General features: G+C 63.5%; 1 protein-coding gene across 1 annotated transcript in view; it reads left to right on the top strand.

Annotated features, from left to right (window-relative positions):
• The window catches only part of SRCIN1 (SRC kinase signaling inhibitor 1), a 37,229-nt gene extending 23,796 nt beyond the window's left edge, over positions 1-13,433 (top strand). The window contains exons 8-21 of the mRNA XM_058820634.1: positions 403-495; positions 609-652; positions 1,326-1,504; positions 2,011-2,186; positions 2,576-2,706; positions 3,124-3,271; positions 4,226-4,520; positions 5,145-5,394; positions 5,517-5,671; positions 5,807-5,959; positions 6,645-6,764; positions 7,693-8,796; positions 10,305-10,442; positions 13,098-13,433. Coding sequence (XP_058676617.1) covers positions 403-495; positions 609-652; positions 1,326-1,504; positions 2,011-2,186; positions 2,576-2,706; positions 3,124-3,271; positions 4,226-4,520; positions 5,145-5,394; positions 5,517-5,671; positions 5,807-5,959; positions 6,645-6,764; positions 7,693-8,796; positions 10,305-10,442; positions 13,098-13,433 — 3,322 coding nt within the window. The remainder of the gene's footprint in view (positions 1-402; positions 496-608; positions 653-1,325; positions 1,505-2,010; positions 2,187-2,575; positions 2,707-3,123; positions 3,272-4,225; positions 4,521-5,144; positions 5,395-5,516; positions 5,672-5,806; positions 5,960-6,644; positions 6,765-7,692; positions 8,797-10,304; positions 10,443-13,097) is intronic.
• Positions 13,434-13,641: the final 208 nt, after the last annotated feature.

Here is a 13,641-nt window from a genome sequence, read left to right as displayed (position 1 = left end):
ATCTCCTGGATTGGGGTATTGGCACCTGGGATGCTCCCGGTTTCTTTGGACTTGTGTTTGTACCTGGGATGTTCCAGGTTTTCCGTTGCCTTTGGATTTGGGATCCCCGGTGGGTTTGAGCTTTGCTACAGGGGGATTTTGTATTGACCAGAGGGGGAGGAGGAGTGGATGGGAAGGAGGAGGAGGAGCAGAGGAAGGTGCTGCCCTGTCCCCACTGCGGTGTCGGGATGGGGAATCGGGCAGCACAGACAGGGAATGAGGAGCGTGGCTGCAGCTGGTGACAGCCGTGTCCCCAGCTCCCGGGTGGCACAGACGGGCTGTGAGCAGGGCCAGGAGCAAACGGGGGGTGGCTGTGGTGGCAGACACAGCCCATGACCCATCTCCGTCCCTTTCCCGGCGCAGGGAGCGGATGGAGGCCATGGAGAAGCAGATCGCCAGCCTGACGGGGCTGGTGCAGAGTGCGCTGCTCCGCGGCTCCGAGGCCGAGACCCCCAGGTGAGGGCAGCTCTGGGATCCCGGGGCCAGGATGTCCCTCCTGGGGGGTTTGTCCCCCTCCCAGGGGACACCAAACCCACCCACACCCAGCCCCCTCCTCTCTTTGGTTTCAGTGAGAAGACAGAAGCCACCAACGGCGGGACCCCCCCATCAGCGTGTGAGTGACCCCCAGCCCTGCAGGACCCCCGTGGGTGTCCCAGAGTGGGCTCTGCAGCTCCTCATGTGCTGGTGATGCCTTTTTCAGGCTTACCTAAAACCAGAGTTAAGAGAATTAAAGTTAATCTATTTAATGAAGGGCCTCCAGGTACGTTAAGGGCAGACAAAGCCTCCCCAAGGGGCTGCACCCAAAATGGAAGATGGTCACGAGTTTTTCAGACAGTTATAAGTTTGGTCCACCTATGTATCAATTAATTGATGTAATTTGGGTTAATCCTCCAATTACAGATTCAGATAATGAAGCAATTTACTCCCAGTTTGGTTCCTCCCTGCAATTCACTTTTTAAATATTTTTTGGGGGCTGAGGTAGTGAGGTGTCCTTGAGTTACAGGCCTGGAGAGGAATTGTTTTGTCTGAATAAAACAGGAGAGCAGCAGCTGACTGGAATTTCAGACTTATTTCCCTAAAGCAGTATGGGATTTGAAAAATATAAAAGCTAAAATGCTATGGAATCACTGGCAACCAGTGGGTCCCCCCATTCTGCTCTGGGGTGGCCTCAGGGTGGGCTTAGCATGGATGGGGAAATTATGGAGACCACCAGAGATGAAGGATTGGGTGGGGAAAGAAAAGAACCGGGCACCAAAACCCCTCAGCAGCCTCTGCTTTCCCCCCAGCCACCAGCCGCAGTGGCATGGGCACCCCGGTGCCCGCGCCGCCGCCGCCCTCGGCCACCAGCACCCCGGCGGGGCAGCCCACGGCCATCACCCGCCTGCACATGCAGCTGCACCTGCACGACCTGCAGCAGAACGCCAGCGACCTCCGCAACCAGCTGCAGCAGCTCAAGAAGCTGCAGGTGGGCACCTGGGGAGGGGGGACCCCGGATCTGAGCCAGCTCTTACTGGGTTGGGACGGGAAAATCCCCTTTGTGCGCTGGGGTTGGTGTGGGAGAGCTCGGGGATCTGTCCTGGAGATGAGCTCGGGGAACGTCCCCAAAGCCAAGCTCAGGGATCCCTTCCAAATCTGAGCTCAGGAATCCCCTCATATTCCAGCCCTAGGGATCCAAACCCAAGCTCAGGGATTCCTCTCCACTCCAACCTCAGGGATCCTTCCTGCATCCAGCTCCAGGGATCTTTTCCAAATTCAACCCCAGAGATCTTTTCCAAATCTAATCCCAGGGATCCTTCCCCACTCCAACCCCAGGGATCCCTCCCCATGCCCAGCTCAGGGATCTTTCCCAATTTCAGGCTTAGGGATCCCTCTCCTCGCCCATCTCAGGGCTGCTCCCTCATCAGGACCTGTTTCCCCTCCTGAGGGGGTCTCTCTCAGCCTGACCCCTCCTCCTCCTGCTCCTCCCCACAGCTGCAGAACCAGGAGACGGTGAAGTCGCTGCTGCGGCGGACGGAGACGGAGCTGAGCGTGCGGGTGACGGACACGATGCGCAAGCACGAGGACCCTCTGCAGCGCCAGCGCAGCTTGGTGGAGGAGGAGCGGCTGCGCTACCTCAACGAGGAGGAGCTCATCACCCAGCAGCTCAAGTGAGCCCGCATGGGAGAGACAGACAGGGGGCACAGAGCAGCTCTGCACTGCCCAGGGCGTGGCACCAAGATGGGGGTCCCTATGCAATGACCATGTCCCCAAATCAGGGGGTCCCCATGCAGTGACCATGTCCCTGAGTGAGGAGGGGTCCCCATGCAGTGACCACATCCCTACAAGAGGAGGGGTCCCCAGGCAGTGACCATGTCCCCAGATGAGGGGGTCCCTATGCAGTAACCATGTCCCTACATGAGGATGGGTCCCCAGCCCAGCCTGAGGAGGGGTCCCCATCCCAGTGTTCCCCTCTCCCGCTGCCACCCTCGGGGCTCTCCACCCTCCTGACCCAGCAGTGGCCCCCCCAGTGACCCCCTGCCCTCCCCTGTCCTCCCAGTGACCTGGAGAAGTCCGTGGAGAAGATCCAGAAGGATCTGGCGCACAACCACCGGCTGATCCCGGCGCAGGAGCTGGAGGAGAAGGCCGTGGTGCTCAAGCAGCTGGGGGAGACCCTGACGGACCTGAAGGGTGAGGAGGGGCTGGGGAGCAAACAGAGCCTTCCGGAGTTTCCCTGCTCCATCCCTGGATATTCCAGATTTTCCTTGGCCTGGAATTTGGGTGTTTGCACCTGAGATTCTCCTGGATTTCCCAGATTTGTGTTTTCTCTTGGGATTCTCCAGGTTCTCCCTGCCCTGGATCTAGGGGTTTGTCCCTGCCAGGGTGGTCCCCTGCCCTCCCAGGTGCCCATCACTGCCACACCCTGTGCCACAGCTGTAGAGGGGACACCTCCACCCTAAAATCGGGCTGGACCCATCAATCCAGACTTTCCCTGGATCCATCCTGCCCCACCTGGCAGGACACCCATGGCATGGGGTCCTGGCGGCCCTGGCAGTGCCAGCTGGGCAGTAGGAGGGTCACAGGGGTGACAGCGGTGTCCCCTGGCAGCCCAGTTCCCCAGCCTGCAGAGCAAGATGCGCGTGGTGCTGCGGGTGGAGGTGGAGGCCGTCAAGTTCCTCAAGGAGGAGCCCAACCGCCTGGACGGGCTCCTCAAGCGCTGCAAGACCGTCACCGACACGCTGGCGCAGATCCGCAGGTGAGCCCCGAGGGCACAGCCACGCCCTCGGTGTCCCTTTGTCCCCACTGTGCCGCCTCTGTCCCCTTTGTGCCACCTCTGTCCCCTTTGTGCCGCCTCTGTCCCCACTGTGCCACGTCTGTCCCCTTTGTGCCACCTCCTCTCTGTGCATCCCAAACTCTCAGGGCGGGAGAGCATCCAAGGGGTGTGCACAAAATGATCATTTTTCTGCTGAAGCACCCCAAAAAGAGGGCCCTAAAAATACCCTCAGTCCTTTCCAGGCCCCCCCTCTTTCCATAAAAGCCTCCTTTTTCTGCTAAGGCACCCCAAAAACACCCTCACGGTCCTCTCCAGGAGTGGATGGGAACCCTTTTTGGTAAAAGCCTCTTTTTTCTGCTAAAGCACCCCAAAAATACCCTCAGCCCTTTCCAGGTGTGTGTAGGACCCCCTCTTTTGATACAAACCTCATTTTTCCTTGGGAATAAAGCAGGATTTTACATCAGGACAGACACACAGCCCTTGGCGTGAGCAGAAGCCTCTTTCCCGAGGAGCAGGGAGCTGTTCTGTGGTGGAAAAATCCTCAGCCAGAGAAAAATCCTCTCCCGGAGCCGCTGCGGGGTGGATTTCACCTGCCTGATCCCATTAGGATCCCATTAAGATCCCATTAGGATCCCATTAGGGACGGCTCTCTGCCCGGCCGCCCTCTGGGATGGCCCCGGGCTCTGCTCTAGCCCTGTTTCCCAGGGAAACGAGCCTGTAGGAACCCGCAGCGCCCTCATCCCGAATAAATCCTCGATCCCAAGGGCAGCTCCAGCCGGGTCTGGAGCAGGGGAAGCGTTTGGAGGGATCCCCATTCCGGACAGGCCCCCCCAAACCAGCACCGAGCCCAGCCCAGAGCACCTCAGCCTTGAGGAAATGAGGATTTTGTGCCCTCCCCGTGCCCCCCGGCCCTTCAGTGCCTCCGCTCTGCCCTAGACAAGTGGAGGAGGGCGTGTGGAGCTCGCCCAGCAGCCTGAGCCAGTCGCCCAAGAAGGTGGCCCCGGAGACGGATTTCAGCAAAGGGCTGGAGCTGGAGATGCCCACCAGCCCTCCCGTGAGCCTGCACCACCTGACGGGCACCCCCGAGCCCCTGGGCTTCACCCCACAGCCCCAGAGCCACCCCGGCAAGAGCAATAACCCCTCACGGGCCCCGGAGATGGTGCCCGCCAAGACGCAGACGGGGCCTGAGACCCCCAGCAAGAAGAGCGCGGACAAAGCCGTGTCTGTGGAGGTGAGAGCCTGATCTGGGGGGCTCAGCTCGGGGGGGCTCCTCAGGAGGGTCTGGGAAGGTGAAAATGGGAGTGGGAGCAGTGCCCACCCTTCTGCTCCTTGATGGAGGAGCGCTGGCAGCGCCTTTGCTGCAGAGGGGTTGGATGAGAGCTGGGGGTGCCCACCTGGAGAAAAGGAGACTCAGGGGTGCCCTCATCACCCTGCACAGCTCCTGAAAGGTGCCTGTGCTCAGGTGAGGCTGGGCTCTTTCTCCAGGAACTGACAGAACCAGAGGACACAGGTGCACCGAGGGAAATTTGGGTTGAATATTGGGAAAATGTTTTTTACAGAAAGGTGATAAAGTTCTGGAATGTTCTGCCCAGGGAGGTGGTGGAGTCACCATCCCTGGGTGTGCTTAACAAAGCCTGGATGTGGCACTGGGTGCCAGGGTTGAGTTGAGGTGCTGGGGCTGGATGGGACTCGATAATCTTGGAGGTCTCTTCCAACCTGGTGATTCTGTGAAATTTGAGGACAGGGGTAAAAATCCGCCCCCCAGCTCCTCGCAGCGGGTCTGGGGGAGTCACGGGGCTCTGGGGTCACGTCCTTCCTGCCAGGGACGGGGCTGGAGCAGGCTCTGTGTCCGCAGGCGGCCGAGCGGGACTGGGAGGAGAAGCGGGCGGCGCTCACCCAGTACAGCGCCAAGGACATCAACCGGCTCCTGGAGGAGACGCAGGCCGAGCTCATGAAGGCCATCCCCGACCTGGAATTCGCAGCCAAGCACAAACAAACCCCGGGCAGCGGCAGCGCCGCCTCCACACCCGAGCACAAACCCTCCAAGCCACAGCACACCCCCAAATCGGGGGGCAAAGGGGACCCCAACGGCCGCCGGGGCTCAGGTATGGGGTGGGGAGGGATGGGGTCGCCTCCAGAGGCGAGGCTGGAGGTGCGCGGTGCTGTCCCCAAGGTGCGGGGGTTGGATGAGAGGGGCAGGGTCCCTTAGAGCCCCCTTTGTGCCCAGACGAGCTGACGGTGCCGCGGTACCGCACCGAGAAACCCTCCAAGTCGCCGCCGCCTCCCCCGCCCCGCCGGAGCTTCCCCTCGTCGCACGGGCTGACCACGACCCGCAGCGGAGAGGTCATCGTCACCAGCAAGAAGGAGCCCGGCTTTATGAAGGTGAGGGTGGTGGCTGGGCTGGGATGGGCAGGGCGGGTGTCCCCCGGTGTCCCTCCGTGTCCCCCGGTGCCCCCCGGTGCCTCCCGGTGCCTCCCGGTGCCTCCCGGTGCCCTCACGGCGCGCTCCCCCCGGCAGAAGGCAGAGTCGGAGGAGCTGGAGACGCCGAAGCCGCAGGTGAAGCTGAGGCGGGCGGTGTCCGAGGTGGTCCGGCCCGCATCCACCCCGCCCATCATCGCCTCGGCCGTCAAGGACGACGACGACGAGGACCGGATCATCGCCGAGCTGGAGGTGAGCGCGGGAGGGGGGCGGGACCCCGGGACCCCGCCCGCAGGTGGCACCGCCCGCAGGTGACACCGCCCCGCCCTTCTGCTCGGGGGACAGCTCGGGGGAGTGGTTCGGGGTGACATCCCCAGCACCGGAACCGCACCGGGGTCCCTGCTCTGCCCAGGGCCGCGAGGACAGAGCAGTGGCACTGCTGGGGACAGGTGTGTCACACCTGGCTGCTGCACAGCTGGGTGCTGCACAGCTGGATGTTCCTTCTGCACTTCCCTCCCACCCTGAGATTTAAGCCGGACTCACCTGGGTTTGAGCACGGCACAGGTGCCGCAGTGGGGAGGGGGTGGTATTTTCTTGGATGGTTTTTCCTTGGATGGTTTTCCTCCAGGAGGGAGGAGAACTGGGCATGGTGCAGGTGTGGGACAGGTGATGATGCTGCAGGCAGGGGAACCAGTGATGCTGCCAGACTGGACCAGTGACCCTCCTGGCCAGAGGACCAGTGACACTGCTGGCCAGGGCTCTGATGGCACAGCTGGCCAGGTGACAGGTGGCCCTGCCAGCAGCACAGGGGAAAATGCTGCCTCTGTCCTTGCCAGCCGTCACCACCCCTCCTGCTGCGAGCCCCGCTCGGGCCGTGACCCCGCTGCAGACCCAGGTCGCCCCTCCCTCGCTCCAACAGCCGTGTTTGACTCCCCAGGTGTTTCAGCGGAGCTCAGCCTCCCCTTTTCTCCCCGTGCCCTGCTGTGAGCCCCTCGAGGCCGTGTCCCCGGGCCACTCCGAGCCGTGGGGAACCACGGTGGCAGCAGAAGGATGGAAGGTAACGGCTCCACGGGCTGCGCTCTCACCTTCCTCCTCTGCCTCCTCTCAGCTCACTTCTGCTGCTTTTCTCTGATTTAACCGACTAATCACCACCTTCTGTCCTCACCGCCTCGCTCCCGGCACTCACACGGCACCGGAGCCAGCACTAACCCACGGCCGCGGCTCGGGGAGGCTCCCGGGCCGCCCCGCACGGCACCGGGCACGGCACGGGCACCGCCCGCCGCTCTCACGGCACCGGGGGCGGGCGGTGCAGGGGAGACCCCGCCCCGAGCGCGCGGAAAGGGAAGGGTTGGAGCAGAGCCCGGTGTTTGGGTTTTGATTTGAAGCTTTTTGCTCCAATGGGATGTCAGGGCTGGACAGGAGGGAACTGAGCTTCCCCTCCATTCCCTGTCTGTGCTCTGGGTCCTGGTGGATCTGTGGGAATTGTACATCCTTTTCCAGCTCGTGCCCATGCTGTGGGTCCCACTGGGACATCAGGGCTAGAGAAGGGAGCTGAACATCCCCTTCCATTTCCTGTCCATGCTCTGGGTCCCTGTGGGGTGTCAGGCCTGGGCAGGAGGGAACTGAACATCCCTTTCCAGCCCTGTCCATGCTCTGGGTCCGATGGGATGTAGGGCTGGGCAGGAGGGAACTGAACATCCCTTTCCAGCCCTGTCCATGCTGTGGATCCCTGTGGGATGTCAGGGCTGGAGGAGGGAGCTGAGCAATACCCTCCAGCCCCTGACCATGCCGTGAATCCCGCTGGGATATATGGGACGGGCCGGAGGGAGCTGAGCCTCCCTTCCTTCCCAAACTCCCACCAGGAGCTCTGCCATGCCCAGAGGTGCCAGCGTGGGGGACCCCAATAATTTGTGGCGCCCCGTGGTGCCTCCCCAGGCAAACCCCGCTGCCTCCTGGCGCCTAACCTGTCTGAATTCTCTACCTAGGAGCCGCTGGCGCCGGCAGCCCCGGCCAGCCGGGCGTTCTCCCTGCCCCAGATCGTGCTCACCGAGTGGGTGTCGGAGCCGCCGAGCCCCGAAGCCGAGCCGGAGCTGTGGGTGGCACCGGGCAGAGCAGCACCGGCAGGGCAGCTGCCACCCGAGGGGACCAGGAGAGGCCGAGTGGCGGCTCCTGGCAGCTCCCCAAAGTCCCCGCTGGCACAGGAGCCCCCTCCAGCCCCGCAGCCCCCCGGCAGCGCATCCCGGGCGTTTCCCTTGGCAGCCCCGCCTTTCCCGAGGGATAAAATGGGGGAACAAAGAGGGGACGCGGCTCTGGACGCTGCCGGCAGGCCAGGAGGCGGTGACAAGGCTTGTCCCCAAAATACCGAGGCTGTGCAGCCTCCTCGGAGCCGCGGGGAAGGTTCTGGAGCTGCGGAGGCCGCACTCCCCTCCGTGGGTGCCGGGATCATTCCCCAAATTCCCGCTGGCCATGGGGACTCCCAAAGAGGAGCCAGGCTCGCTCCTGGACACTCACCTGGGGCGCCCAAAGCCGCATGGAGGGAGCAGAGCCCTCCGGCCCATCCAGGGGCACATCCCGGGGTGCCCGCGGGCAGGGACCCCGCCCCGAGGGCAGCGGGACTTTCCCGGGCGGAGCAGCCGCCCCCGGAGCGGAGCCCGGCCCGGTGCAGCCCCGCCGCGGCACCGCCGGGATGGGACGGAGGGGCTGCGGCCCCCGGGGGCGGCCCCGGAGGGGCGGGGAAAGCGTCAGAGGGGCTCTGCAGAGGCCACCTGAACCCCGCGGGCCCGGGGAAAAAGGAGATTTACGAGGACACCTACCAGAGACTGGACAGCCTGGAGGAAACCATCCGCGAGCTAGAGATGACCATCAGCGAGATCAGCAGCCATCCCGCCGTGGAATTCGCGTTCCCCAGGGACGCGCCGGGACCCGAGGAGGCCGGGAGGAGCCTGGGGGACCTCGGGCACGGAGGCTGCGACGGTGACACCGCGCTGGACCTCAGCCAGGCCAAGGACGGCGCTGCCGAGAGTCCCTTTGCGAGCAGGACCAAGCCAGCGCTGCTCCCCAAGCCGCAGCTGCCCCCCAGCACGCCCCAGGTTCATTTTCTCTTCTCCCCCGTGCCCTGCTCTGCCCTGGATTCGCTCTGATGTCTCTTCCTCTGCCTGCTCCCTCTCTGTGACTCCACCTCCAGGCAGAGCCGAGCTGGAGAACGAATCTTCCTCTTCTCCCTGACTCTTGGAGGGGTTTGGGAAGGGCAGGAGTGAGCCAGGCAGGAGCTGGAAGGGACACAGTGCCGGGTGGTGCTGGCTGATCCTGTACTGGAATTAGACCCTGGATGAGGGGGATTCTTCTGCTCTGGCAGGATTTTGGATCACCAGGTCCAAGATGGGCATCCCACGGGATCCAAGAGCATCCCACAGGGTCCATGGGCATCCCACGGGGTCCAAGAGCATCCCACAGGGTCGGCCAGGGCTGGTGCCGAAGCACCGCTCTCAGTTTCACCATTTTCCATAAAATCCCTCTCCTAACGAGCGGCAGCCGGAGCCTGGCAGATGTTTCTCCTAATTAAAGCACAGCACGAGCTCCCTGAAGCCATCCCAAATTGCTTTCTGGTGGAATCCAGCTGAATATCTGAGAAAAACAGGGAGGGGAAAAATGCCCTGAGCTCCGCTGCGACGACAACCTGCTCCTTTATTAACAGCCAGCGCTGGGGAATAAATCTCCTTTTCCATTTGGAGCCGTTCGCTCCCTCCTCGGGGGCTCTCGCTGGGTGAACGGGGCTGTAGCTGCAATTTTTCCCAGTTTTTTTTCCCGGGAAACAGGAAGCGGAGCTGCGGGATGGATTTACTGCTGGGGCTGGGGCAAATCCAGGCTCAGGGTTAGGCTGAGATGGGAGAGGCTGTGATGGGTCATTCCTAAAGCAGGGCAGGGCAGGGCAGGCTGGTGTCACATTCAGGGAAGATTCCCAGCGCTGGAATGCCGGGGATGGTGTGGCACAGGCGCTTGTGGGGCTCTCCAGGGCTGGCATTTGCACTCTGATCCTCGAGGGTCCCTTCCAGCTGAGGATATTCCATCCTTTGGTGATTTCCTCGTGCTGGAGCTGCGGGAATCCCCCGTGTCCCCCCCGGAAGGATCCCAGGGCTTCACCTGAGCCAGGGATTCCCCAGCCTGGGCTGGAGCAGGACAGGCAGGAGGGGACCTTGGCACGGGAGGGGACACGGGGTGTGTGTGGCACTGCCGTCTGTGTATCCTCACCTGTGCACAGCAAATAAACTCCTCTGTACTCCCACTGCCGCCGTTCCCACCTGGAATCTGCTTCTGCCTGCCGCCGCCTCTTTCCCTCTCTCTCGGCCCCGCGGGCTGTCCCGTCCCGCCCTCGGTGTCCCGGTGTTTGCCGTGTGTCCCTAAACTCCCTCTCGGGTGCCTCCCGGTAAGTCCTGGCGGGGTTTGGAGCTCGGGGCGAGCCGGTGACCCGGTCCCGGCCCGGCCTTGTCCCCTCGGGCAGCGCTGGCAGGGGTGGCGCAGCTCCGGGCACCCAGCGGTGCCGGCCAGGGCTCCACCGGCCGATTTTAACCCTTTCTCCCCGGATTTTGTGTCCCGGCAGAGCGGCGGCGTCTCCATCCCGGCCATGAAGGTGGTGAATCCGGCGTCACGGCTGAAGCAGGGCCAGCAGGGCAGCCCCGACAAGGGCAAGCACATCAAGCAGCGCATGGAGTACATGCGGATCCAGGGCCAGCAGCAGGTACTCCACCCCTAGAGCCGCCCCGGGGCTGCCCGCAGCCCTGGCACCACCCAGGGCACGGCCCGAGCCGGGCACACCCGAGCCGGGCACACCTGAGCCGGGCACACCTGAGCTGGACATGGCCCGAGCCGGGCACACCCGAGCCGGGGATGAGTTCTGGGACTGCATCCTCCCTTCCTTGGTGCCTTCTTGGCTTCGGCTGAGCCCGGCGGGGTTGGGGACAGAGGGACGCGGTGGTGGCGGCGCGGGAGGGGCTCTCGTCACACTCTGTGCCTGCCCTGGGGCTGGGGACAGGGACACGAGAGAGTCACGAACTCATCCTCGCTGTGGGATGAGGCTGAAGGGTTTGTCCCCAGTGCTGGGTGTCACCCTGAGGGGGTGGCTGAGCCCTGACGTTGTCCCCTCACCCCGGGGGACAGTGCCACCTCCTTGATGAGCATGGCAGAGCCACGTGGGGATGGGGATTCCCTGCCTGGGGAGGTTTTGGGGAGCCGGGCCCCCCCGTGCCCCCACAGAAGCAGCTTGGGGTGTCCCAGGTGGGGTGGTGGCACTGTGGGGACAGGGCAAGTGGGCCACAGCAGCTGGAAGAGAAGCGTTTTGGGGTGCCATGGAGTATCCCCAGCAGCCAGCAGCCAGCACTGACCCCTCCCCACCCACCCGGGGGCAGCTCCGGGGCTCCCCCCTCTGTCCCTGCTGTCACCCCAGTGCTGGCCGTGCATTCCCAGCTGGCCGGGGGATCACGGCCACTTGGGCGGCATCCCTCTGTCCCTCCCTGCTGGCCTGTCCCCCCTCCCAGCGCCCCTTCACCCCTGCTGGGCAGCAGCACCACGGGCGGGTTCACCCGGAGCCCAGCTCTGCCCCTGCTCTGTGTCTTGGCCCCTTTTCCACCCCCAAACCGTGCAATAAACCCAATTCTGCTCATCCTCGTGCATCCGTCAGCCCCGCCGGACAATCCAAAGGATTTCCCAGCTCCTCACATCAGGGTTTGGGGGGAAAAATGTGGAATGAGCAAAACGGGCACCTGTTGGCAAACAGGGCGAAACCCCCCTCGGCTGCTCCATTCCCAGTAGAAAAACCTCCCCATGGAGGTTTTTTGAGGTTTTTGGAGGGTTTTTGGGGTCTTTTTGAGGTCCTCAAGCTCAGGGTGTCCCTGAGTGTCCCCTCTGGCGTGTGGGGTTGTCCCACCCCATGGAATCAGGGAGGGGCAGGGATTCCCTCTGGATTCCTCCTGCACTGGACACCGGACAAACCTGAGGGGCCGGGAAGCATCTCCCCACCCCTTGAGGCCACCAGGTCCCCTCCCCTGGAGGCCACCCAGCAGCACAGCCCCGCCTGTTCGGTGTCACCACCTTGGTGACGCCTCTGTCCCACGTGGCCCTCGCTGGGGTGGCCTCAACAGGACTTTCTGTGTCACTTCTATCCCCATGCAGGATTTGGGGGTGTCCCCCCGCAGCCCAGCCCCTTCACTGGGGGCGAGGTGGGGCTGGAGGATCCCAAATCCCTCTCCCCATCCCTGGGGGTTCTCGGTGTCACTCCCGAGCCGGGTCGGGCCGTGCCCGTGCCCCCCTGGCACGGCGGGGACAGGGACAGGGACAGGAACAGGAACAGGGACAGGGTGGGCACGGCCGCCCTCGGGCGCTGCCCCGGGGACTGTGCCCGCTCTAACGCTGCCCTTCTTGTCCCCCCTGTGCCTCCCCCGTGTCCCCTGTGCCCCCCCGGCTGTGTGTGCCTGTGTGTCCGTGTGCCCGTCTGTCCGTCCGTCCGTCCTTTCCCCTCGGGGCCGTCCCCTGCCCGTGCAGTGACACGTGGGACCCGCTCTTGTCGTGCTCTTTGTGGTGGCCCTTTTCCAGCTGCTTGACCTCAGGCCTGACTCAGTGCTGCTTCTGAACCAACTCCCTTCGCTTCTCGGTTGTTTCTGGGTTTTTCCTGTCTTTGTTTTTGTTGGTTTTTTCCCTCTTTTTTATTCCTTTCTTTTGTCTTCTTTTTTTTTTTTTTTAAGCTTTTTCTTTATTTTTCTTCAAACTTTCCACCCCTTTCTCCTCGTCCTCGTCCTCCTTGAATCTTGCTTTTCTTTCCAGGCCACTAGACCATCTAAAGAGGCCAGTGAGACCTCCCCCACGGTCTCAGAAAAACCCGCAGCTGGCAGAACATCCATCCCCGTATTGACTTCCTTTGGGGCCAGGAACTCCTCCATCTCATTCTGAGCGCCCCTGCCAGCTCCGCCCGGCCGCTCTCCTGCTCCGGGGGGCTCCTCCTCTCTTCCTCGGGCTCCTCTTCCTCCCTGGGACTTGGCTTCTCCCTGAGGCGCTCTGGAGGGAATCCGCCACCTGTGTCCCCTCCTCTTTCTGTTTGATCCATGTTCTTGTCGCCTCCGCTCCGCCAAACGAACTTATGTTGTCTCGCCTGTGCCGCGCCTCGGCCCGACCTCTGTGTCCCCTCCCGCTCCGCCATGGCCAACCAGCCACTTTCTGTTTCTCTCTCTCTCTTTTTTTGGTTTTTCCTCCTTTTCTCCTTTTTTCCCCTCCCCTTTGGATCGCTGTTGGTTTGGTCCCCCCCTCTCTTTTCCCCCCTTTCCCGTCCCCTCCTTTTTTGGTTTTTTTTTTTTTTTTTTTTTTTTTTTTTTTTTTTGTTTTTTTTTTTTTCTGTTTATTTAAGAGCTCTCAGAGCTTCCCCCCACCAGCGTCCAGCCAGGAGCAGCTTCCAGCTCCCACCGGGCGGAAAACCGGGAAGCAGCGGCGGCCGAGGACACCCCCGGAGCGAGCCCCGGAGCGGCCCCCGAGCGCGCCGGGAGCGGCGGCCGTGTCCCCGCAGGAGGAGAGCGCAGCTCCGGCCAGGGCTCGCCGGTGGGTGGCCGGCGGGGCCGAGGGCTCGGGGACACCGCGGGGCTCGGGGACATCGCGCGCCGCTGTCGCCGCCGCCGCCGCCGCGTCCCCTCGAGGGGGGCCGGGGGGTCCCCGGGAGTGCCGGAGGGGCCGCAGGGCGCGGGTGTGAATTGGGGAGGGGTCCGGGATCCAGCGGGGCGCGGTGATGCCGGGGTGGGGGGCACCCGGCCGCGGCTCCGTCCCCTCCCGGTGGGGACGGGCGGGCGGGACGGGGGCCCGGAGCCCCGGGGGAGCAGCCCCGGCCCGGCCCGGCCTGGGGGAGAGCGGGCGGGGGGCCCGTGGGCACCTCCCTGCAGCGGGGCTGGGCCAGGTGTGCC

This window comes from Ammospiza caudacuta, chromosome 27, assembly GCF_027887145.1.
Source record: "Ammospiza caudacuta isolate bAmmCau1 chromosome 27, bAmmCau1.pri, whole genome shotgun sequence".
NCBI classification, from domain to species: domain Eukaryota; kingdom Metazoa; phylum Chordata; class Aves; order Passeriformes; family Passerellidae; genus Ammospiza; species Ammospiza caudacuta.
This window is presented reverse-complemented; position numbering and strand designations above follow the sequence as displayed.